Source organism: Piliocolobus tephrosceles, chromosome 8, assembly GCF_002776525.5.
Source record: "Piliocolobus tephrosceles isolate RC106 chromosome 8, ASM277652v3, whole genome shotgun sequence".
Taxonomy (NCBI): Eukaryota; Metazoa; Chordata; class Mammalia; order Primates; family Cercopithecidae; genus Piliocolobus; species Piliocolobus tephrosceles.
Genome location: NC_045441.1, coordinates 49,161,230 through 49,186,693, shown reverse-complemented (window position 1 = coordinate 49,186,693; position 25,464 = coordinate 49,161,230). Strand labels below are relative to the sequence as shown.

Genomic DNA, 25,464 nt, shown 5'->3' with positions numbered 1-25,464 from the left:
TGTGTTGTCCAGGCTGGAGTACAGTGGTGTGATCTTGGCTCACTGAAACGTGCTACCCCCAGGTTGAAGCAATTCTCTTGCCTCAGCCGCCCGAGTAGCTGGGATAACAGGTGTGCGCCACCACGCCTGGCTAATTTTTGCACTTTTAGTAGAGATGGAGTTTCACCATGCTGGCCGGGCTGGTCTTGAACTCCTGACATCAGGTTATCCTCCCGCCTCGGCCTTCCAAAATTCTGGGATTATAGGCATGTATGTGTTCATCCTTTTAAATATCTGTGGGTAGCACTTAACTTTAAATGGGTACTAATTAAACTATTGAATGACTTTAGTATGGATTCAATGGCATTGCTCAGTCCTCCTTTTTAATTTCCTTCATTAGAGGAAAAAAAAAATGCAGGTTGAATATCCCTCATCCAAACTGCTTGGAATCAGAAGTGTCTCAGATTTTTTTACATTTTTGGATTTTTGAATATTTGTATTATACTTGCTGGTTGAGCATCCTGAATTCAAAAATCCAGAATCTGAGCTGCTCCAATGAACATTTCGTTGAGCGTCACGTCAGCACTCAAAAAGTTGTGGATTTTGGAGTTTCTGGTTAGGGAGACTCATCCTATATGAGTGCTGGATTGTCGCAGGAGTTCTGGACCGGAGGTTAGGTGACTAGGCTTTGGTTTTCACTTTGTTACTAAACGGGCTGTTTTCTTCCATAAGCTCAGCTTTAGATCCCCCAGTTGTCAAAGAAGGGGATGGGCCATCTGATGTTTAAGGCCTCTGTTAGTTCTGACTTGGAGACACCTGGCTTCAGTTCATCTTCCTTAGGAGTGAATAAAGAATATGGGAATTTTGAAATTGTTAGTTGACAGTTACAGGGTTGTTGCAGCCTGGTTTTGGGTAAAGGTCATCTTTAGTGAGCCCGGGGAGAAGCACTGGTTTAGCTGTCAGCTGAGTGGGGTAAGCCGTCCTCTTAATTTTCCTCTGTTTTAGTGAAAACATTAAGGGTCACAGCGTTAGTGGAGCTGGCTGGAAAGAGGAGGGGAACTCACTGTTACAGGTTATATTGAATGTCTTTTCAGACACTAAATGCTTTTTATGACATGTTTTTCAGGATTTCAGTGTTGTATGATTTCTCTGTGTTAAGCACAGGAAATTTAACATCAACAAGAAAGAATGCTCTTTTTTTTTTTTTTTTTTTTTCTTTGAGATGGAGTTTCGCTTTTGTTGCCCAGGCTGGAGTGCAGTGGCATGATCTCATCTCACTGCAACCTCGGCCTCCTGAGTTCAAGCGATTTTCCCGCCTCAGCCTCCCGAGTAGCTGGGATTACAGGTGCCCGCCAGCATCCCCGGCTAAGTTTTGTATTTTCAGTACAGACGGGGCTTCGCCATATTGGCTAGGCTGTTCTTGAACTTCTGACCTCAAGTGATCCTCCTGCCTGGGCTTCCCAAAGTGCTGGGATTACAGGCGTGAGCCGCCATGCCCAGCCTTGAATGTTCTTTCTATAGGAATCTACAAAAGCCAGCTTTTGAGTCTAGTGGCAAAAAATCTCTTCTTCGTTGTTGAGCTGTGCTGTGAGTTTGAAGGTCTTCAAGCCCAGCTGAAAAAGCTGTAGTATTTTATGTCAGTTGGCTGTCTTGGAGAACTTAATGAGCACTGGGCTGGAGTGAGACTGTCAGAGTTCATGAGCGGTTTGAGGCTCTCGAAGCCTAGATACTGGGGTTGCCCAAATACATCGGCTGGACTCACTATTTCTCTCGGGAGTAGGGGAGTGGAAAATGCTGTGGTCTTAACTCTGCTCTTAATTTTACAGTGCTGTTATTAATGGTAAGAATGATTTCATATGTTTGTATTTTGCTTCATAATTCACAGAGAAGTTTAAAATCCATTATCTGATTTTATTCCCTCAGCAGTTCTGTGAAAAAGGCAGAGCAGTTTTCATATCTTCTGTTTTCCCATGATTCTCTTGTGGCTCACAGAAGCTAAGAGCCTTCACCAAGGTCATAGGGTGAATGAGTCCCAGAGCTGGGAGTAGAGGCTCAGGCTTCCAGGGACCCTGTTTCTTCCTCGAATAGCTTGCTCTCATGGCACTATGCTCAGGTAACTGAGCATGCTCGGTTTGGTCTTTTGTAAATCCCTGCCGCATTTCAGGGGAGGTTCTTGGGAGGCTTCTATTCATTTTGGAGCATTTAAGTATCTTGTCCTCTCTCCCTCCTCCTAGATGCATGGGCATTTCTGCAGGCCCCTAGGCTGGCCCTTGTGCGTGGGGGCGTCTCCTGCCTCCATGTTATTTGCATGCCCTTCTGAAGGTGCTCTTCCCCGCATGGAGCCCCCTCGTGCCTGCCTCCACCCTGCAGGCTGTTCGGTAAATGTTACTGACTCGGCATCGTTGTTTTCTAGAAATGGGATGGTGTATGGATGCCGAGTTCTTTTCTGTGTGAAGGCTGCGATTGTATCATCTTGCCTTCCCCGTGTGTGCTCCTTGAGGGTGTCGCTGTGCTGCGGTCATCTGTGTTCCCTAGGGTGCCTCCCTTGGAGTCCCGGCCATAGCAGATGTGCAGTCAGTGCTCATGGCCTAAATGAGAGAAAGGCCAACAGAGCCATTAAATCTGGAAAATGACAAGTGAGGGAAAGGAATTTTTATTTAAGGCATGTGAAAAAGAAATCTTTTTAGAAAAGTTGACCTGTTTCTCAACTGGAGTTGAAGTTCCGCTCAGAAAAGCAGCTGTGTGCCCAGAGGGCTTTGGGATTTCAGTTTGTGACAGATGAATTGAATTTGTTGTTGTATGAATGTATTATCCTTTTGTGGTTTTATTAGGCCTTTCTCCCAAATGGAATCAATTTTTCTATAAAAGTCACACTTCCTTTTTGAGAAGTGTAACACTAATTGTATGGGATGGTCTCCCAAAAGATTACCTGCCAGGAACCAAACACACTGCCTCAGACTCACGGCCCCTGGTTTCTGCCAGTGCAGCTGCGGGGCAGAGAGGCACACTCGAGCTAAAATCAAGACGCATGTCTGCATCTTCTCTCTCTTTACTGCTCTTTCATCTCTGAGCTCGCCTGCCTTCAACATCTAGGAGATTGGTGGGTGTAGACACATTATGGTATGGAGGAGGGATATGGTGTTGCAACAGACAGGAGACTCGCTGAAGTCTCTGTTCTCTTCCTGCTCACTGCTCTGACTTTGTATAAGTCACATTTGTCGGGCTGTGCACAGTGGCTTACACTTGTAATCCCAGGACTTTGAGAGGCTGACCTGGGAGGACCTCTTGAGCCCAGAGTTTGGAACCAGTCTGGGCAGCATGGCGAAACCCCATCCCTAGAAAAAATAAAAATTAAAAAATTAGCCAGGTGTGGTCGCTCATGCCTATAATCCCAGCTACTGGAGAGGCTGAGGTGTGAGAATCACTTGAGCCCGGGAAGTCGAGGCGGCAGTGAACCATCATCACGCCACTGCACTCCAGCCTGGTCAGAGCAAGACCTTGTCTCAAAAAAAACAAAAACAAACACAAAAAAACCCATTTGTAATAGTGGCAGTAGTTAACTTTTGAAAGTTTGGAGGAAAGTTCCTAAATAACCTGTGACCACGGACGACTTACTTAGCCTTTCTCTGCCTTAGTTTCCTCATCTATGAAAAATGAGAGAATATGGTACTGATCTTACAGGATTTCAACGAGAACTAAACGAGATCAAACTCGGAGCCTGGCACATCGTGAGTGCACACTCAATGTTATTAAAATGCTAATGGGTCATTATGGCTAAACATAGTCTATCACTGGTGTTACTCATGGTATTGGAAGGAACTTGAATTCCATATAGATAGTGTGATGGAGAAAGTATTTTGGGCATTGGCAGTATTTATTCAAAGAACAAAGGACGTGTCTGTCCTGTGTGGAGAGCCATTTCTGCTTGTTTCTTTAAATGCTATGGGAAAAGCAGTCGACCCTGTGCTCTCTGCCGGACAGCTTCAGTCTCCGCGTATTGATTTGGCCAATGGTCGCTCGCTGTCATCATGGCAGCAGCAGTTGAAGGGACAGCTTGTCTTGATTTGCATTTTTGGGTGTTTGTGCTATTTATAGACAATTAAGACATGGAAGCCTGTTTATGGCAAGCTGGCAAATTCAGCAAAACATGGAAAAACCTGTTAGCACAGTTTGCATGTGTGCGGGCACAGAACAGCCAAATAAACACACACGTTTTCCTGTATTTTAAAAACTCTCTGGGGGGAAAAAAAGAAAAGGACATTAAACCATTGCCCAGATGGCTTATAGAGCTAGAGCTTTTTCCTTGAAGTACATGAGTATGGCTGTCAGACATCTGAAACCCGAAGCCATCTTAAAACATCATTTTGATGCTACCCCCTACCCATCCTTTTTTTCCATTTGTAAGGGACAAGGATCCAGGAAGGAAAGTATCAGCTTACAAAGGCTTTTGTTACAATTAATCATTCATGTTCTTTCTTTTGGTATCTTATTCTCTGTTTACATTTTATCTTTATTTTTATTTATTTATTTTTTTTTGAGACAGAGTCTTGCTCTGTCACCCAGGCTGGAGTGCAGTGGTGTGATCTTGACTCACTCCAACCTCTGCCTCCCAGGGTCATGTGATTCTTGTGCCTCAGCTTCCTGAGTAACTGGGATTACAGGCGTGTGCCACCACGTCCAGCTAATTTTTATGTTTTTAGTAGAGACAGAGTTTCGCCGTGTTGGTCAGGCTGATCTTGAACTCCTGAACTCAGGTGATCTGCCTGCTTCAGTCTCCCAAGGAGCTGAAAGTACAGGTGTGAACCACCATGCCTGGCCGCTGTTTCCATTTTGTAACAGTAGCATCACCCCAGTGTAGAGTGGCTAGGGGTATTCTTCTTTCCCGTAGCCTGGTGTATTTTCCTCTACAGCATTGATCACTCTTTAACATATTTTTTGGTTGTCTGTCTCCACCTATGAAAATATATGATCTCTGTTATATCACCAGTGCCTGGCACGTAGATAGTTAGTCAATATTTGTTGAAGGAATGAATGGGCTGAAAGAACCTTATTCTTCTTTCTTCTGTCACTTCACACTAAATGTTTTTGGAAAATGTTATGTGAACAGGGATCATAAGCAGGAGAGGTTACACACATTGCTGTGGGAGAGCCCATCATCCTCAGATACTTGTCTGGAAGGAGGTGGAGTAATTGAGTAGAAATGATACAAGATAACTTCTTCAGGAAATCAGCTAAGTGTCACAGCTTTTCACATAGGCGTGTGATGTTTGCATATGTGTGTATGAAGAGCTGTCGTGGCCTAGAATCACGGGCCTTTAGATCCCTTGTACAGATAGAAAATTAAAGGCCAAGACCCAGGAGTGCTGCAGGCCACCGAGGTAGAGTCCTTGTCTGCCCTTCTCAGTGTCCGGTCACTTCTCACTGCACTCCCCTCTTTACTGCTAAAGCCACCTTCCCTGACTCTGAATGTGTAACCACAAGGGAGAGAATGTACTCCGGACTGACAGTTTTTGGAGAAAAAGCTCAGTCGCTGAAAATAATGTTCACAAAGTTTGTACCTAGAAAAAGTGGCCATTTCTATCATGTCTTTAAATTTTCCTGTTTCTCATACGTTTTATAAACAAGGCAGTAGAAGGAGATTCAGGAACAGCAACTTTAGAACAAGGGGAAAAAAAATCAAACCTAGAGCACTCCAGTTTCTGTTTTCTTCTCAGTTTAGGGCTGAGGCTCTTTAGCTTCCTGTCTAAGGAACCACTCAAATCTGATTAGAAGCCATTGTGGGCTGGTAATTATCCATAATTTTAGGAAGACAGATGCAGCGCCAACTTTGTTCTCTAATAGCAGGCTTATTAATTTTAAATTTGCATGGGAGGAGAGGCAGATGGTGAGGTGGGATAAGCGTCCAGATGCTTGGTCATTGATAGCTTTTTACTCTCACGTATGACATGGGGATTTGGGACTCAGGGAGCCCGCTGAGAACTGATGATTATCTGTCCCCTAAACAGCTGGGTTCTTTTTCATCCTGAGCTCAGAAAGATTGCTCCTACTGCAGCCAGGGAAGACAGGTTGTTGACTGGTTAGAAATGATGGTAGGTTATTTTCTCCACCCGTAGTTGCCAGTTGGAAAGCAGAGCTATCAAAAAGTTGTCTTCTCTATTGTATTTCAAATCTAGGTGTTTAAAAAATTATGTAAGCAAATTAAGCATTTCTTTAATGGTAGTTGTGTGTGTTCTTGATGCGAATGAGAGGTGCATTCCCTTGTAAAATCCCTGGGACTTAATAGGAAGATGTGAGCCTTAGAACAGAAGTTGGTTTTCTAGATGATCATGTAGACATGATGCTGAGCACCAGACAAAGATGTTGATTGAAGTGATTAAAAAAAAAAAAATTTGTTGGGCCGGGCGCGGTGGCTCAAGCCTGTAATCCCAGCACTTTGGGAGGCCGAGGCGGGCCGATCACGAGGTTAGGAGATCGAGACCATCCTGGCTAACATGGTGAAACTCCATCTCTACTAAAAAATACAAAAAACTAGCCGGGCGAGGTGGCGGGCGCCTGTAGTCCCAGCTACTCGGGAGGCTGAAGCAGGAGAATGGCGTGAACCCAGGAGGCGGAGCTTGCAGTGAGCTGAGATCCGGCTACTGCACTCCAGCCCAGGCCACAGAGCGAGACTCCGTCCCAAACAAAAATAAAAAAATAAAAAAAAATTTGTTTGAGTTCAGATTTTACACCAATATTTAGAAAATCAGCAAAAGAACTTGGAGGAATGTTCTCAGGCATCCAGGTCAGCCCTCTGCCCACACTGTCATAAAATCCGAGTGTGAGTACAGGGAGGCGCATTCCTTTCTGTTCTCATCACAGGTCCTTCCCTGGCTCTGCAGCTGCCTGTCATGCGCGTCTGTGTGAAGAGACCACCAAACAGGCTTTGTGTGAGCAATAAAGCTTTTTAATCACCTGGGTGCAGGCGGGCAGAGTCCAAAAATAGTCAGCAAAGGGAGATAAGGGTGGGGCTGTTTTATAGGATTTGGGTAGGTAAAGGAAAATTACAGTCAAAGGGGGGATGTTCTCTGGCGGGCAGGAGTGGGGGGTCAGAAGTTGCTCAGTGGGGGAGCTTTTTGAGCCAGGATGAGCCAGGAAAAGGAATTTCACAAGATAATATCATCCCTTAAGGCAAGGACCGGCCATTTTCACTTCTTTTGTGGTAGAATGTCATCAGTTAAGGCGGAACAGGGCATTTGCACTTCTTTTGTGATTCTTCAGTTACTTCAGGCCATCTGGGTGTATACATGCAAGTCACAGGGGATTCGGTGGCTTGGATTGGGCTCAGAGGCCTGACATTGCCCTCTTCTCGACCTTCCCTACCTTTTCCCTCCTGTGCGGTTCTCTCCCCAAGTGAATGGCCGCAATGATGCAGTCTCTGCAGCTGCATCAGACTGTGGCGACAGGACTGGTGGCTGCTGCAGGGCCTGCTGTCCCCACGGAGCCCAGTCTTGCTTGCCGCTGCAGCCTGGTGATCATTTTGCACCTCAGGTATGTAATTCTACAGAATGAGAGCCAACATGCTGGGGATGGAGGCGTCTTTATCACAGTGCTCTGCATATTTTAATCTTGGGTAGAAAGTATGGAAAAGTACGGGATACATGTGGTTTGATGTCAAAAGGACGTTGCGACCTTAACGTGGACTGAGAATGTTCAGGTGCAACAGGCATCCCGGCTTCATTAAATGAGACTTCTCCATCTCCCTGCCAGGCACGCACAGGTGTATGGCCACGTCTTATGTGTTATCCTTATCTAGAGTGCGCCTTGCCGTCATGCTTAAAGTTACATGATGATATTCTTCCTCATAGAGTAGGTCCCAAACTGCATTCAACACAGAAATGTACTCTTGCTATTATACATAGAAAGTGCTTTCATATACCAAGTGGGAGAGCAGTCCTAAAATCTGGGCTGGAATCACAGAAGGAAGGCTTTGGGAAGCAACAGATTCCCTAGTCCAAAGCCGGTTTTTGATGAACCTAGAAACAGGACCAAGAGAAGTGAATTTGCCTAAGGCCCTGACAGTGTCTCACGGTAGAATTTGAACCTAGCAGTTTCTTGACCTATTTCTTTCATTGATTAGTCATGCTTCCTCTGATTCCTATATAAACGTATTCCTCATTCATTCTTTTGTTTCAGTGAATTATTGCGGTGCTACCACCTAACAGTATTTGAGTCAAAATGTGGCAGTGTTTATCCCTTTCCAAGGTTTTTAGTTGCACAGTTTTTCAAAGTTGTGCTTACAGTTTCTTGTTGGTTGCAAGGTGTCCTTTCGGAAGCCAATTGTGTGATGTATTTATGTTGATTGTTGGAGGTAGTTTGGTTAGAACCTACTTTGAATGGCTGGTGTGGGCCTGGGGGACAGTGACAGCTGCCTGCTTCATGGGCAGAGATGAAGTAATTGCTTCCTGGGAAGTACCATCCTCCTGGCCACACTCTCCAGCCTATTTCGTTTGTGTTGGTTTCCTCACATCTGCACGTTCCTGGCTTCATGTGAGTCTCATTTATTTGAGCATATGACTTCAGGCTGTGGGGAAGAATGGCCATTTAACACAGAGATGCACACAAAGGAACAACTGGCTAAATGTGAGTGAAGACATTCTTGGGGGGTTGCATTTCTTTTATTCTGTAACAGGCAGTCTGGGAAGCATTCTGGACACGTGGCCTGCGCTGTCACAGTTCCTCCTTGCAGGATCACATATGTTTGGAGATTGTAGTGATAACCATTATCTTTGAGAATGTCATTCTCGGAGGCTCTAATAAGTCAGGATTTATTCAGTGTTAATTTGTTAAAGACAACTGTATTTCTAGCCAAATCCATGGCAGACGTTTCTCCTGGCAGTGTTGCTGGGGCTATTCCCATGGCTTAGTCTTAGGGAAGCACACGCTTTTGAATACTGCTGAAGCTGTGAGGACCCAAAGCGCACCGGAGTACTTTTGGCATATGGGGTGTTAGTCATTGATACACGTCTCAGTCAGACCTGATGGATTCTTGCCCCTTCCTTTTTTAATTTTTTAATTTTTATTTTTAATTTTTGTTTTTTAAGAGCACAACCCCTCAGGTGGCCACCATGAATCTCTGGTGTTTTCAGTTGGCTGCAGCCTATTTGCCTTCTCTGGTTCAAACATATTCGAAGCCTGATGATGCTTCCCTCTGTTGTTCTTCTGCTGTGTGACCTCCGTGCCCACAGCGTTCAAGACTGTCAGAGCTGGGAGCCCCCTTCACAACTACCAGGGTTTCTGGAACGTCCTTTATCTAGCCCTGGGAATGGAAGAGATGTCATCGGAGGTGAAGACTTATTAGGTTTACATGCCATTGATAACGAATGAGGTTTTCTTTTATATAAGGGGAGCTTCTTATAATATGCTTTAGTAGGGTAAAGCTTTTGAGGTTTGCTTTCTCTGGAAAGATAATTTGTGATCCTGCTGTTGCTTTCAACAAAAATACAATTTGCATACCAGTGCATGTTGTATTACTGAGCACTGGCTGACGAATGGTTCTTAACTCGTCATTCACTCCGCCACTGTTTCTTGAATGGCGTATGTGTGCCAGCTGTAGTAGGAACTTGCTGGGCTCTAGGACTAACCCTTATGAAATAGGGGTCCTGCGGGAAGCAAATGCATATAACTATAAACGTTTGAGGGGATATCACAGGGGGTGACTATAGGTGCAAAACTTCGTTCATTCATTGCCCCATCTAGGAGGTTTTGTGTCTTAGGAGCGTGTTCTATAGCAACATATCCCTGTATCAAAATATTCATCATATTATTTTGAAATTCTCTGCTTAGGTATGTGTTTTTCCGACAAAGTTCAGAACTGGTTAAGGACAGGCTATGGGGTATGTATTATATATATCTACACACACACACGCATATATTTATATATATATACATTACCATTGTAAATATACAATATATATTAATATATATACACACATAAATATTTCTCCCTCTCTATATATACATACACACCACACACATATATATACACACACACATATATATGAAATACACACACACACACACACACACACACACACACACACACTTCTACTGCCAAGCACAGAAAGTCAAAACTAGGCAAGAGTTCTTTTAGTGTTCATGAAAAAATAGATGTGCTTAGTTGAGAGCGTCCTTAAGTTGCCAGGGGAAAGACAGGATGGATTCACAAAGCGAGATAGTGTTTTTTTTTTTTTTTTCTTTGTTTAACTCTTGAACTCGAAATAATCCAGACTTATTGAAAAGTTACAAAATAGTACAGAGAATTCCCATATACTCTTCCCTCAGATTCCCCAAACATTTCGCCCCATTTGTACTTTCTTTTTCTCTCTCTGTGGATATAATTTTTGTTTTTTCCTGAAATGTTTGAGAGTGGAAGGTAGAATGCAGGGCAGGGTGAAAGGCGGAAGGAGAGAGGTAGGTTGGGAGGCTTTTTTTTTTTAACCTTCTGAGATGGAGTTTCGCTCTTGTCACCCAGGCTGCAGTGCAATGGCACGATCTGGGCTCACTGTAACCTCTGCCTTCTGAGTTCAAGTGATTCTCCTGCTTCAGTCTCCCGGATAGCTGGGATTACAGGCGCCCACCACTTTTATGCTCGGCTAATTTTTTGTATTTTTAGTAGAGGGGTTTCACCATGTTGGTCAGGCTGGTCTTGAGCTCCTGACCTCTGATGATCCACCTGCCTTGGCCTACCAATGTGCTGGGATTACAGGCGTGAGCCACTGTGCCAGGCAACTGGGAGGCTTTTGCAGTAACCCAGAGCGCTATGATGAGGGCTGGACCTGGTTGGAAATGATAAGAAAGGTGAGAAGTGTTTAGGTCTGGCATATATTTTGAAAGGAGAGTTTAAATGGGTTGGATGACAAGAGAGAAGAAGAAGTTTTAAGGATGATGTCAAGGATTTTGGCCTGAGTAACTGGAAGACTAGAGATGCTGTTATTGGGATCGGGAAGACTATGGGAGGAGTGGGTTATAGCAGGGGGAATCAAAAGTGTGTTTTTGGCATGCTAAATTTGAGGTCCAAAAAGGGATGTCAAGAAGTGTTGGCTGGGCGCAGTGGCTCACGCCTGTAATTCCAGCACTTTGGGAGGCTGAGGCGGGCAGATCACCTGAGGTCAAGAGTTCGAGACCAGCCTGATAATTATTAAAATCGATCATTGATGTTTACTAATTAATCATATTATTGCTCCTAATGCCGTAGGGGGTGTACACCTACCTGTGATGTTGTTCCTAATATCCAGGGACAGAGAGCATGATCTTAGTTTTAATATCGTAGTAGGTGTACACTCACCCTGTGACACTGATCCTAATATCCAGGGGGTAGAGTATGACATGACCCCCAACATAGCAATGAATGGACAGCCACTCGGTGATATTGCTGCTAATATTCACAGAAGAAGTGTATGATATTACTCCCAATATCGCAGGGAGGGTGCAGCTCTTCTGTGATATGGTTCCTAGTATCTGGAGGGGGAGAGGATGATGATAATTCCAGTATCGCGGGCTGTGTTCACCCGCCCTGTGATATTGTTATTAATATCCTGGAAGGGAGAGGATGATATGACTCCCCGTAGAGCAGGAGGCGTACACCCAGCCTGGGATATCGTTCCTAATATCCATGGAGAGAGAGGCTGATATTACTCCCAATATGGCAGGGAGTGTACATCCACCCTGTGATATTCTTCTTAATATTCCAAGTCTGAGAGGTTGATATTACTCCCAGTATCGCAGACACCGTACACGCCCATGTGATACTCTTCCTGATATCCGGAAGGGGAGAAGATGGTATTAATCCCCACATCGCAGGAGGTGAACACCCACTCTGTGATATCTTTCTTTGTATGCAGGGGGAGAAAGGATAATATTATTCCCAATATTGCAGAAGATGTACACGCCCCCCCCCCCCGTGATATTGTCCTTAATATTCCAAGGCACAGAAGACGATGTTACTCCCAATATCGCAGAAAGTGTACACCCCCCAGTGATGTTGTTCCCACGATCCAGGAGGGAAGAGGATGATATTACTTTCAACCCTTGCACCCTGCAATGCTCTCACCCTGCAACACTGACACGCAGCTCAACCTGACATGGGACCAGAGGTGCTGGCTGGGGGTGTTCATTGCTTCTCTTTTTTCCCTTGCCAGACTCAGTAGAGGAAGCTGAGAACAAGCAGCCACAGGAACAAGGTAGGTTTTGCCCATGTCTCAGGCTTCCTCTGGTTATGAGCTGGGCCTTGGAGTAATACCAGGGGAGGGGACAGAGCTGAGTACGGTGGGCATTGGATGCAGCTATCACCCCTCTGTGATGTGGGCCGGGGGCTTGAGGGACATCGCCTGAGGTGGGCCTGAACCTCCCGTCTACTCTGGCACTGGAGGCCGTGGTGTCCCACACTTCTTCCAATGAACATGATGACCCCCGCCTGGTCCCCGACCGAGGTGGGGCATCCTTTCTACTGCTGGGGCCCACATGTAGCTGTGGGTTCCTTTTTCATGACCTGGAGAAGCTGCAGTTCACCTTGTGCTCTGCCTCAGAGGTGGGAGGCCACACTGCCCTCAGCGGGTAGCAGAATTCAGAGCCTTAGGTTGCAGGGGCCTCAACTGAGGTCCCTGAAGGGTCTGCTCCTCCCTGCGGGGAGCCGATGGGAAAGGGAAGGCTGTTGTAGGTTTGCCTCAGGGAAGGGGTGGTTCCACCCTCTGCCAAAGTCCCTGGAGCAAAGGCACCTGGCTCTCCAGCTGCCCCGAAGGTCAGGGTAGTGGCTGGGAGGGGCTGTGTGCCTCTGCCGGGTGGGGGAGATTTCTTAGCTAATCTAGTGTAGTCAAGTCAGACATTTGCCTCTAAATCATATTTATTTATTTTTTTAATTCCAAGGCTTTACAGATGAATAAGGAGGCAGTTTGTATTGAAAATATTTTTTACATGTGAGCTTGAAACAGAGAGTCTGTTTAAATCTAGGTTTTTCCTTCCCAGTAATGCCTCCTTTCATCCCAGGTTTTTCAACAGGAAAGGCGCTTGTTTGCTCACCTCTGGGAGGGGGCTTTGGCTAGGAATCCAACAAAGTCAGCAGGCACCAGTGGGCTGCTGGAGCAGGCTGGCCTTTGTTAACCCTTTAGGAACTGTGGGCTTCAGGTTTTCAGACCATCCAAGGTGAAGGTGGCCACAGGGGCCTGGAAGCTTTCCCATCCTTCCTGCAGGGATGGTCCGTTTCCCTGCATGGAGCTGAGTACATGGGTACAACACCCCTGTCCTGTGCCATCGGTGGCTTTATCAATTTTGCATAGCAGCTTTTGAGCTGATCAATAGCTCTGATTGGCTGTTGAGGATTTCATGGATTCCTGTACCCCATCTGGGGGCCCAATATGCGGACAAAAGTTACATTTGCAGTTGTAGTGCTGCATATACATGGGTCCAGTTAGAAGGCTTTGATTCTTTCTATAAGGGAAAGGCATCTCTGAGGGATCACTGAGCTGACATAGTCTCCTAAAACCATGCTGTCAGGTGGGCAACAAAGCAGGACAGGAGGGTGATTTCGTAGGAGAGTCGGGCCACGGGCCTGCGTGTTCTCTCTGTCCCCATAGTGCCGGAGTTCCTACGTGCTCCAGGCCTGGGTTTGCATTGCACATAATTCTCAAGGGCTCATGGCAAGCTGCGCCAGGGACACAGAGGGCGGGGATGTGGGGACCCTGCCCCCAGTGGACCAAGGACTCACTGCTGGACTCTAATCTGTCTAGGTGTTTTTGTGACTTGCAGAAATACCTCCATCTTGCCTGGGCCTGGAGCCACAGGAGACCCTTCCGAAGGTGAGGAATGTTCTGGAACAATGCAAGACCTGCCCAGGCTGCCCCCAGGAGACAGCGTCCTGGGGTCTCTGTGCGGCATCCAGCAACGTGAGCCTGCAGGACCCCGAGGAGCCCTCCTTCTGCTTGGAAGCTAAGGACGACTTGGAGGATCCAGAGGCCCTGAGCTCACTGCTGCTGTTCCTGAATACCTCCGGATACAAGGCCAGCTTCCGTGACCTGTTCAACGTGGCACTGCCATGGCTGAGCGGCATGTTCTGCAGCTTTAGTGACAAGGAGGAGCTGACTGGGCGCCTGGCACAGGCCCGAGGGGCGGCCAAGAAAGCTGGCCTCCTCCTGGCCCTGGCCAGGCTCTGCTTCCTCCTGGGGCAGCTGTGCAGCAGGAGGCTCAAGCTGTCCTAGGCCCGGGTGTACTTTGAGGAAACACTGGGGACCCTGGAGGGCAGCCTCAGGGACCTGTTCCAGGTGGTGGCTGTGTACGCCAACCTGACCAGCATTTACCAGAAGCAGAACCGGGAGAACTGTACACAGGTGGTTCCCAAAGCCATGGCCCTGCCCCTGGGGACGCCCGGCCACATCTGCAGCACCGAGGCGGACGGGGAGCTCCTGCAGCTGGCGCTGCAGTGGGCGATGGGTGGACAGAGCCTGCAGGCCGAGTCCCAGGCCTGCTTCCTGCTGGCCAGGCACCACGTGCACCTCAAGCAGCCCGAGGAGGCCCTGCCCTTCCTAGAGCGGCTGCTGCTTTTGCACAGGGACTCAGGAGCCCCAGACGCTGCGTGGCTCTCAGACTGCTCCCTGCTCCTGGCTGACATCTACAGCCGCAAGTGCCTGCCCCACCTGGTGCTAAGCTGTGTCAAGGTGGCCTCATTGAGGACACTGGACTCGCTGGCCGGCTCGCTGAGGAGCGTGAACCTGGTGCTCCAGAACGCCCTCCAGCCCCACAGCCTCCCCACCCAGACTTCCCACTACCTCAGGCGAGCTCTGGCCTCCCTAACCCCGGGCACGGGCCAGGCACTGCGTGGCCTTCTCCACGCCAGCCTGGCCCAGCCGTACAACCACCAAGGCTCCCATGGCCCGGCCATCACCTTCATGACGCAGGCAGTGGAAGCCAGTGCTGTTGCTGGAGTCTGTGCCATCGTGGACCCCCTGGTGGCCCTAGCCTGGCTGCACATGCTTCATGGGCAGAACCTGGTGGCCTTGAACATCCTGCAGTCTGTCCAGGATGCAGTGGTGGCCAGCGAGGACCAGGAAGGTGTGATTGCCAATATGGTGGCCGTGGCTCTGAAGAGGACGGGCCGGACGAGGCAGGCAGCCGAGGGCTACTACCAAGTCCTATGGAGGGCTTGGGACCTGGGGCAGCAGAGGAACCAGGCAGTGGTGCCGGCCAACTTCGGGAGCCTGTGCCTGCACGTGGGTGCCAGCAGGCTGGCCCAGCACTACCTCCTGGAGGCCGTGCGTCTGTTCTCGAGGCTTCCCTGTTTGGAGTGTGGCCGGGACTTCACCCACGTACTCCTGCAGCTGGGTCACCTCTGTACCCGCCAGGGCCCGGCCCAGCAGTGCAAGGGCTACCATGAGTGGGCCCTTCTGGTCGCCGTGGAGATGGACCACGTGGAGAGTGAGTGCCCCAGTTCCTCTTGTGCGCCTTCTGGGGCCACTCGGGTCAGGGCACACCTGGGGTTTGTGATTCGGAAACAAGTGGTGGTTTTTCACCATCGAAAGTGCTGAGTCATGGCCAGCAGCAGATGTTGGCAAGCGCCCTGGAGACAGGCGGTTCCCATGCAGGGCCAGGCCCTCTGTGCCCTACTGGGGCAGCCAGGTCTTTCCGGTTTGCTCAGGAACCATCCTGCCTTGAGCATGGAAAGTCCTGCGTGCTGGGAATCCCTGGCCATAACCCTGGGATCAAGGCAGGCTCTGCTGAGCTGGGACTTGGGGCCCCTCCATGAGCCAGGCCCTGAACGCCAGTTCTTGTGCCTGTGTTACCTGCTTGATATCTCGGAAGCCCCGCGCTCCTGTCATCCCACTTCACAGAGGACACAGGGGCGGGTGATTGCCCAAAGCCACAGAGCAGTTCATGCAAAAGCAGCTCGCGCAGAGTGTGCCAGGCCCCACCCACAAATGGAGCTTGTGGGGTCCTCGGGAGGCAGGTGCTGAGCGTGGGAACATGAGTTTCAGGCCAGAGAAGCCACAAAAGGGTGAGTGGCGTGATGGCGGGGCAGCACTTGGCCCCGGGTTAGGGAAGCCTCTTTAGTCTGGGACCAGAGGGTTGAGAGGATTTAGTCAAGTACTAGGTGTGGATGAGGGGCTGGTGGTGGGGGAGGGGCTGGTGGTGTAGCCTGTGTGAAGGCCCGGGGTGAGCGAGTGGGGATGAGTGGGGTGTGAGTGGGGGTGAGTAGTGGTGAGTGAGCGGGGGTGTGATGGGGGTGAGTGAGGTGTGAGTGGCAATGAGTCAGCGGGGGTGTGATGACGGTGAGTGAGCGGGAGTGTGAGCGGGGGTGAGTGAGTGGGGGTGAGTGAGCGGGAGTGTGAGCAGGGGTGAGTGAGCAGGGCTCATACAGGGAGGTGCAGAGTTAGGAGTGGGTGGGTTGGGTGCTGGATTGTGAGAAGCTCTTCTGGAGAGCTAAGCAGGGCCTGGGGCCTCAGGCTGTGGCTTGGCCTTTTCCCCAAGAGCACTGGGGAGCCACGGAGTGCGATCGAACAGTCACTGCACACTGAGCAGTAAACAGACAGTAGGTGGGAAGGGGTGTCAGAAATCTAGGCCGCAGAGGATAGATGAGGAAGTTGAGTCCAGGGAAATGACTGAGACAAGGGATACTGTTGAGTCCCCTCTGCCTTGCAGCATTTTGTCATGGCATACTGAGACCACTCAGAGGTGCCTCCTGTGGCCTGGACCAGAGCCCCAGGGGCTGTGACCAATCCTGCCCATTTCCCAGCACAGGCCTGGCACGCACTCCTGGCCCTAGGAGGGATGAGATTTTGGAAAGGACCGTGTGAAGGGGCCCCGGTCCCACACATCTGCCCAAGGAGGGGTGGGGTGTTCAGACCCAGGCTTCTTCCCCCGGGGCATTCTCTGACTGGAAGGAGACCCTCCAGGAACCCAGTGCCCCAGCGCCCACTGCAGCCTCCGGTGGCTTCTGGCACAATAGCCTGTGGCACCTCCTCCTACGAGGCCCTCCCCAGGGCGCTGGGGGATTCAGACTTGGAAATGCAGGCCAGGGAAGAGAGATCATGCTTCCCTGTCTCCCCACCCTGCGCTGAACGGTCGAGGAGACCGAGGGTGGGGTTGATACCCCACATGCTTACTTGGGGTCATTTTTGAGTCACTTTCGGTAGTTTGTGTCCTTCTAGGAGTTTGGCTGTTGTGTCGAGATGGTCTGATTTGTTGGTGTACAATTGTTCGTAGTGTTTTCATGGAATCCTTTTATTTCTGTCAGGTCGGCAATAATGTTTCCTCTTTCATTTCTGATTTTAGAAACTTGGGTTTGTCATTGCTTATTTATTTATTTTTATTAGAGATGGGGTCTCATCATGTTCTCCCAGGCTGGTCTTGAATGCTGGCCTCAGCGATCCTTCCACCTTGGCCTCACAAAGGGCTGGGATGACAGGCGTGAGCCACGGTGCTCAGTCTCTGATTTTAGTCATTTGTGTCCCATCTTTCTTTTCTTGGTCAGTCTGGTGAAAGATTTGTCAATTTTGTTATTATTTTCAAAAAACCCACTTTTGGTTCTGTTGACTATCTCTTTTGTTTTTCCATTCTCTGTATTTTTACTTCCCATTTCCACTCTCACATTTATTATTTTCTTCCTTTTATTCACTTTGGGTTTAGTTCATTTTCTAGTTTCTCAAGGTGGAAGGTTAGGTTTTTGATTTGAGATTTTTCTTCTTTCTTTAAATGTAGACATTTACAGTTATAAATTTCCCTTTCAGCACTGCCTTAGCTGCATCTTGGAGGTTTTGATACGCTGTGCTATTTTTTTTTTTTTTTTTTTTTTTTTTTAGGTTTTGCTCCATTGTGCAGGCTGGGGTGCAGTGATGCAATCTTGGCTCACTGCAACTTCTACCCAGGTCCAAGCCATTCTCATGCCTCAGCCTCCCGAGTAGCTGGGATTACAGATGTGCACCACCACACCCGGCTAATTTTTGTATTTTTTTTTATAGAGACGAGATTTCACCATGTTTCCCAGGCTGATCTCAAACTCCTGGACTCAAGCGATCCTCCCGCCTCGGCCTCCCACAGTGCTGGGATGACAGGCGGGAGCCACCGCGCTGGCCTGGGCTGTGCATTTGTTTGCATTCTTCTCAAATTAGTTTTCAGTTTCCCTGATGGTCTCTTCTTTGACTCACTGGTTGTTTAGGAGTGTGTAATTTCCACATATTTTTGGATTTCCCACGTTTTCTTCACTGTTGATTTCCAGTTTCGTGCCAGTACAGCTGAAGAACACCTCTGCTTTGGTCGCAGTCCTTCTCCATTCACTGAGGCTCATTTTGTGGCCTGGCACATGGTCTGTCATGGGGAATGTCCCATGGGCACTCGAGAGGACTGTGTATTCAGCTGTTGTTGGGTGGCGTGACAGATGTCCATTCAGCGTACCTAGTTTCCGGTGTTAATCTTCGGAATGTTTCTGACACTAGAAAATCAGAAGCTTTCCACTGTTCCCAGCACCCTGGCTTTGGGAGAGGCCAGTGAGCCTGTGGGTTTGGAGCCTGGTTGCATGAGAGAAGCACGTGTGGGAACACCAGGGGCTGGCTTTGAACCCCATTCCCCCGACATGATGCCGTGTGTGGCAGACGTGACGCTTGGCTTTGCTCTCAGGGTTCCATCAGCGACAGGGGCTACTTGTGCCTCTGGCCTCATCAGCTCAGGCTGAAGGCGGCCCTGGTCCTGGCCAGAGGGACTTTGTGAAGCAGAAATAGATGGCCTGGTGCTGAGGCCGAGCCTGGCCAGGACCTCAGCCCTGGGAGTTGTAAGGAAGGCTGGCCTCTACCATGAGCATCTGCACCAAGTTGTGCCCATGTCACGGTGTGCTCAGCGTCTGCCCTTGCACAGGTGCATGGCCTGTCTGAGCTCAGGCTGCCCGCCTATGGGGCCCAGGTTCACAGAGGTGTGAAAGGGACGAGCACAGCGCAGGGGCCTCCGAGCCCAGCCAGCCTGGCTTCGATGCTGGGAGGCTGACGTCTTCCATTTTGTCTTCTGCCCCGGGCAGCTGCGGGCCGTCCAGCGGCTGTGCTACTTCTACAGCGTCGTCTTGCCCAGCGAGGCCCAGTGTGTCATCTACCATGAGCTCCAGCTCTCCCTGGCCCTCAAGGTGACTGACAAGGTGCTTTAGGGGGCAGCTCCTGGAGACCATCAGTCAGCTCTACCTGTCCCTGGGCACCAAACGGTGAGGGCTGGCTTTGCAGTGGTGGGGCTGGGGAGGGTGGCAAGGGGGCTAGGGGGGCAGGGCAGGGAGGGAGGCACAGGGAAGCTGGCCCAGGGCCCTATCAGCCCCTTTCCTTTGGATCACTTGGTTCCTTGAGATCAGATGCTTTGAGCTGGTGGGCCTGGGGTCATCCCAGGGCTGCTGCTGGCTTGTGAGTCCCAGCTTGAGCCTCCCTTGTTGGGTCAAAGATCATCTCAACCCCAGCAGAAGCAGTACGTACACTCTGGGCTGTTCTTCCTACTATGGTGGCTTTTGTCATCTGACCTCTGCCTGCCCCGAATCTTCACTCCTGGCCTTCATCTGTCCCCTTAAATGTGACCACAGCAGCCACCTGTGGCTTCTCTCCCACAGAAGACAGAGCCAATTGTGTCACCTGCTTCCCTGGGGCAGGGTTTCAAGGTCTCACATCCCATATGTGGCCCACTCGTCTTCCTCCGAGCATCCTGACCTGGTGGGGTAACCATGGCCCTGGCCACCCCACCCACAGGAACTGGTGACATTGCTGCAGTCACAGCCCCTTGAGTGTCAGACTTACTGAGAGAGTAGGGAAGGAGCCAGATTCTATGGGAACCTGGGAGACTGGCTCCAGTCTTGGCCTCAGGTTCACAGAAGGAAAATGGGCTAGTGTGCTAGAGCCATGCTTCTTAAAGTGTAGTCCCTGGATGAGCAGAGCAGCATCTATGTCACCTAGGAGCTTGTGGCAAGTGGGAGTTCTAGGGCCTGCCCCAGGCCTGTGGAGCCGGAAGCTCTGGGGGCAGGGCCAGCAAGCTATACAGACAAGCCTCCGAGTGACTGTGATTCCTGCACACCTTGGGAACCATCAGCCTAGATAGCCTCTGAACACTAACGGCTCCTGGTGCGTCTGGAGAAGACACAGGCCATGTCTGGGAGGCAGGGGAAATGGACTAGCACACTCCTCCTGCCACAGGGCTGCATGACGCTCGATTCCCTCAGAAGGATGTCCTTCATCTTTTCCATGCCGTGTGTGTTCACCCTGGTCCTCCCAGCAGCCTGGGAAGGGCAGAACACTGCGCACACAAGAGGGCCATTCCCAGTCTGCACATTCCAGATTCATCTGTCACCAGACCCACGGGAGGAGGCAGACTGGTTCCAGGAGGATGAGAGCCCTTGTTCTGACACCTGCGTCTGATTCCAGGGCCTACAGATCTACTCTGGACTACACCAAACGAAGTCTGGGAATTTACGTTGACCTCCAGAGGAAAGAGAAGGAGGCGCATGCCTGGCTGCAAGCAGGGAAGATCTATTACATCCTGCGGCAGAGTGAGCTGGTGGACCTGTACATCCAGGTGAGTGGCAAGGGATGCAGGAGGGCCCCTGTGCTGTTCACTCTCTGTTCATCCATCCATCCGTTCATCCTTCCATCATCTATTTACCTGTTCATCCTTCCATCCATCCATCCTTTCATCCATCCCTTTATCATCCGTCTATTCACCCGTCTATCCATCCATTCACCTGTCCACCCACCCATGCATTCATCCTTCCATCCATCCATCCATTATCCATTCATCCATCCATCCATTCTTCCATCATCTTCCCATACACCTGTGGGTCCTTCCTTCCATCCATCCTCCATCCATCCATCCCTCCCTCATCCATCCATTCACCTGTTCGTCTTTCCACCCATCCATCCATCCATTCACCTGTTCGTCTTTCCATCCATCCATCATCCATCCCTCCGTCCATCCATCCATCATCCATCTATGCTTTTATCATCCATCCATTCACCTGTCCATCCATCCATTCTTCCATCTATCTTTCCATCATCCATCCAACTGTTTATCCTTCTATCCATCCATCATCTATCCAGCCATCATCCATCTGTCCATTCATCCATCATTCATCCTTTTATCATCCATCCATTCACCTGTCTATCCATCCATTCGCCTGTTCATCCATCCATCCTTCCATTAACCATCCATTCACCTGTTCATCCTTCCATCCATCCATCCACCCATTTATCCATTCATCCATCCATCCATCCATCATGCATCCATCCATCATCCATCCATCCATTTATCCATTCATCCATCCATCCTTCCATCATCCATCCACTCACCTTTTGTTCATCCTTCCATCTATCCCTCACTCATCCATCCATTTATCCATCCATCCATCCTTCCATCATCCATCCATTCATCAGTTCACCCTTCCATCCATCATCCATCCATCTGTCCATTCATCCATCCATCATTCATATATCCTTTTATCATCCATCCATTCACCCGTCTATCCGTCCATTCATCCTTCCATTATCCATCCATTTACCTGTTCATCCTTCCATCCATCCATCATCCATCCATTCACCTGTTCATCCTTCCGTCCATCATTCATCCATTCATCCATCCATCCATCCATCCATCCATCTTTCCATCATCCATCCACTCACCTCCTGTTCATCCTTCCATCCATCCATCATTCATCCATCTATCCATTTATCCATCCATCCATCCATCCCATCCATCATCCATCCGTCTGACCATTCATCCATCCATCATTCATACATCCTTTTATCATCCATCCATTCACCCGTCTATCCATCCATTCACCTGTTCTTCCATCCATCCGTCCATTCATCCTTCCATCATCCATCCATTCACCTGTTCATTCTTCCATCCATCCATCCAACATCCATCCATCCTTCCATCAACCATCCTTTCACCCATCCATCCACCTATTCATCCATCCATCATTCATCCATCCACCCACCAATCTACCTATTAATCCATTCCTCCATTCATCTGTCCATTTGTTTATCCATACATTCCTCTATCCACCATCTATGCATGCATATGTACATACATCATCTACCCTCCAACCATCCGTACATTATCTACCCACCCATACATACATACAGACATACACACATCATTCCAATCACCCACCCATCCATCCACCCACCCATCCATCCATGTGTCTATACATCTGCTTATCCATTCATCCATCCATCCATCCACTCATTCCTAAGCCACTGCTGAGCACCTGTTGTGTACCTTTTCCCTCCCTCCAACTGGTTCCCTCACATCCTCCCCCAGTGGCCAGCATCTTCCCCCTGAGGGCAACCCCTCACAGTGCACAGCACCTGCTGGCATACAGCACATGCTCAAATAATGTGACCACTCAGTTAACACACAGAAGAACTTGCTCCAAGAGACACGTGGCACATCTCCTTACAAAATGAATCTATCCACAGTGGCTGTTTTCAGAGGCTTTCCCAAACACAGTGTGATCTAAAACAAATTGTGAAGCCCATGAGCCTGGTGAGGCTTTCATTATTGAGCACCTGCTGTACACCTCCTTGAGCTGAGGAGAGGGATCAAGAGCTCATGGCCAAGAGGGGACCAGGCCCACCCACAAACACTGTTGATGTGTAGCCCTGAGCTGCGGCAGGGATGTGGCAACGCAGCAAGGAACCAGGGGATGGGCTCCCAGCAATCTGGGGGCCACAGGGACTGTTTGAGTGCTGGGAGGGGTGGGCTAGGGCTATCCCTGCTGGTAGGATTCACAGGAGTCGGGCTCCTGGGCTGCAGCTGCTCAGTCACCTTCTGGCACTCAGGTGCATCAGTTCATTGTCCTCATGCCAGTGGTGGGGGCAGCCCTAATGCACAGGTCTGAAAAATGCTCAGGTGTACCTGCAGTGTGTGAGAGGAAGGAGGCTGGTGAAGGTGGGCGTGGCCACCTCCCAGGTGTGGGTCTTGAGGGAACTTCTGTCTCCTTTCAGGTGGCACAGAATGTGGACCTGTACACAGGCGACCCCAACCTGGGGCTGGAGCTGTTTGAGGCAGCTGGAGACATCTTCTTCAATGGGGCCTGGGAGCGGGAGAAAGCCGTGTCCTTCTACCAGGTGAGCTGGCCTGTGGGCTGATGTGGGTGGGCCTCAGGGGGGCACCAGGAGGGCTGAGGCACAGGTGTGGCAGGGCAGAGGCCTCCCACCTAGAGGTAGGGCCACCCATGCACATGCTTAGTTTCCCAGTGGTCTCACCGGGAATGATATTGACTGTGCCCCCTGCCTGGGACAAACGCTTGGGGCGTGGACATGACAATGGCTCTACCCTTGCCTAGTGGTCTCACCGGGAATGATATTGACCATGCCCCTGCCCGGGACAAATGGTCGGGTCTGGACATGACAGTGGCTCTACCCTTGCACCTGATGATCTCAAGCAACCATGAGTGGAAAATCCTGTCCTCATCTTCCAGATGAGGACACTGAGGCTCAGAGAGGCACAGGGACATGTCAAAGGACACACAGCATGTCAGTGGGAGACCCAGGGCCAGGGCCAAGGTCTGCCTGCACCCCGAAGTGGGGATGGCTTCTCCCTTCCTCTGAGCTCACGGTGGGGCTCAGCCCTGGGCACAGATAAATGTGGTGTTTTTAGAGCAGAGAGGAGTGCTGGCTCCCCCCCAGTCAGACCCCCGGTGCACAGGTGGGAGAGGCTGGCCTGAGGCTGCCGGATGTAGCTGGATGGGCCTCAGGTGACTCTTCAGCCCCCAACTTGGGTGTCTGAACCGTGCGTTATCCCAGAGCACAGAGCTCTGTGGAGGTGCAGGGGTAACTGGGGTGTGGGAAGCTGCAAGCATATGTCTGAGCTCTGAGGAGGGCGCTGGGCAAGGTGGGTGCTGCGGGAAGCCTGACCCCACCTGCCCGTGTGGTAGGACCGGGCCCTGCCCCTGGCAGTGACTACGGGCAACCGCAAGGCGGAGCCACAGCTGCAGCTGTGCAACAAGCTGGTGGCAATGCTGGCCACGCTGGAGGAGCCCCAAGAGGACTTGGAGGTTGCCCGCATGGCCCTAGCACTCAGCATCACTCTGGGTAAGTCCCCTGAGCCCCCGCCCTGCCAGGACCCACACTTTGCCAGAGCCGAGCCTCCAGGTCTGCAGGGCAGGAGCTGAAACGGCTGCTGGATTTTCCTGGTCTCCTGTCCAGGCAGGCAGATCTGCCCAGCTGGCTTCCCCGTCCGGCTGTGGGGCACAGCCCGAGGTCTCTCATGCAGTGCAGAGCTCCCTGCCTGGCTGAGCTCTGCTTCCTCTGTCTCTTTCTGCTGCTGACCACAAGGGCCGCCCAGTGTGCCCTCTGCCTTCCAGACATGCCAGGCATCTTGGTCCCTGTAGGTGCCAGGCTCAGTGGCACATTCCCTTTGTCTTGTGCCCTTCCCACCCTCATCAACCACATGGCTCTCTGGCTGATGAAATCCCAGTTCCCCTTCCAGCAGCCTGCCCCTTAAGGCCGGGCATCCCCTGGTGCTGTGCCAGGTCGTCTGTCCTCCTCCAGAGACAGGGAACCCTGGGCAGGCCGCATGCCCCAGCGCCTTATGCCCTGGGGCTTAGTACAGAGTAGGTGTGCAGCTGTGTGGGAATGCATTGAATGCAGGCTCCATGGCACTTGCCCTGAAAAGGGGAGGACATCGGCGACAGCCTAGGTGGGTTTCTGCATCTGTGGGGGGACCTGGAGCTCAGGCACACAGTGACTCCCAAGGTAAGGGGCTCTGATCGTGACACACCCAGGAGGAGTTGGATGTCACATCTGTGGGTTGCCTGAAGCCGGGGTGCCTGGGAGCACCTGGACTGCATGGCTTTTGGGCTCCCCTGGTTAAAACCAGTGAGCAAAGGCAGGTGGCTATGTGTAGGCACAGAGCTGGGCCATCCAAGTCCGACTTTGCCAAAGCCTCACGGTAGACAGGGGCAGGCCTTATTAGTTCTGCTTTGCAGGTGGGAAAGTGAGTCTGGGAACCTGGAAGGGAATGGCCAGAGCTGTCCAGGTGACCGCAGGTGCCTGGAGGCAAGCCAGGTGTGCTGCCTGGGGTCTGTATACCTGCTCCTGAGGGGCCTGTGCCCTGACTGCCCCAGGGAGCCACGTCCTCACACCTGCCCCTTTGGCCGGCACCCCAGGGGACCGGCTGAACGAGGGCATGGCCTACCACCGGCTGGCCACCCTGCACCACCATCTGGGCCATGGCAAGCTGGCGGAGCACTTCTACCTCAAGGCCCTGTAGCTCTGCAACTCGCCGCTGGAGTTCGATGAGGAGACCCTCTACTCCGTGAAGGTGTACCTGGTGCTCGGTGACATCATCGTCTATGACCTGAAGGTGGGTGGGAGGGGCAGGGCTTGGGGTGTTCCCGGTCCCCTTGGAGTGGGATCTCCACCCAGACCCCAGAGGCCTGGGTTCCAGCCTTCCTTAGGAATGGCCCAGTGGCCTCCCTGGAGCTCTGCACCCAGCTGGAGGAGC

The 25,464-nt window shown here is 50.6% G+C and overlaps 1 protein-coding gene across 1 annotated transcript in view; it reads left to right on the top strand.

Moving 5' to 3' along the window:
• Nucleotides 1–25,464, top strand: part of LOC111529424 (SH3 domain and tetratricopeptide repeat-containing protein 1-like) — a 102,034-nt gene that overhangs the window by 72,937 nt on the left and 3,633 nt on the right. The window contains 9 exon segments of the mRNA XM_031935963.1: nt 9,802–9,851; nt 12,156–12,197; nt 13,759–15,464; nt 19,007–19,126; nt 19,128–19,183; nt 20,379–20,529; nt 22,962–23,084; nt 23,894–24,050; nt 25,127–25,427. Of these exon segments, the coding sequence (XP_031791823.1) occupies nt 9,802–9,851; nt 12,156–12,197; nt 13,759–15,464; nt 19,007–19,126; nt 19,128–19,183; nt 20,379–20,529; nt 22,962–23,084; nt 23,894–24,050; nt 25,127–25,427 (2,706 nt within the window).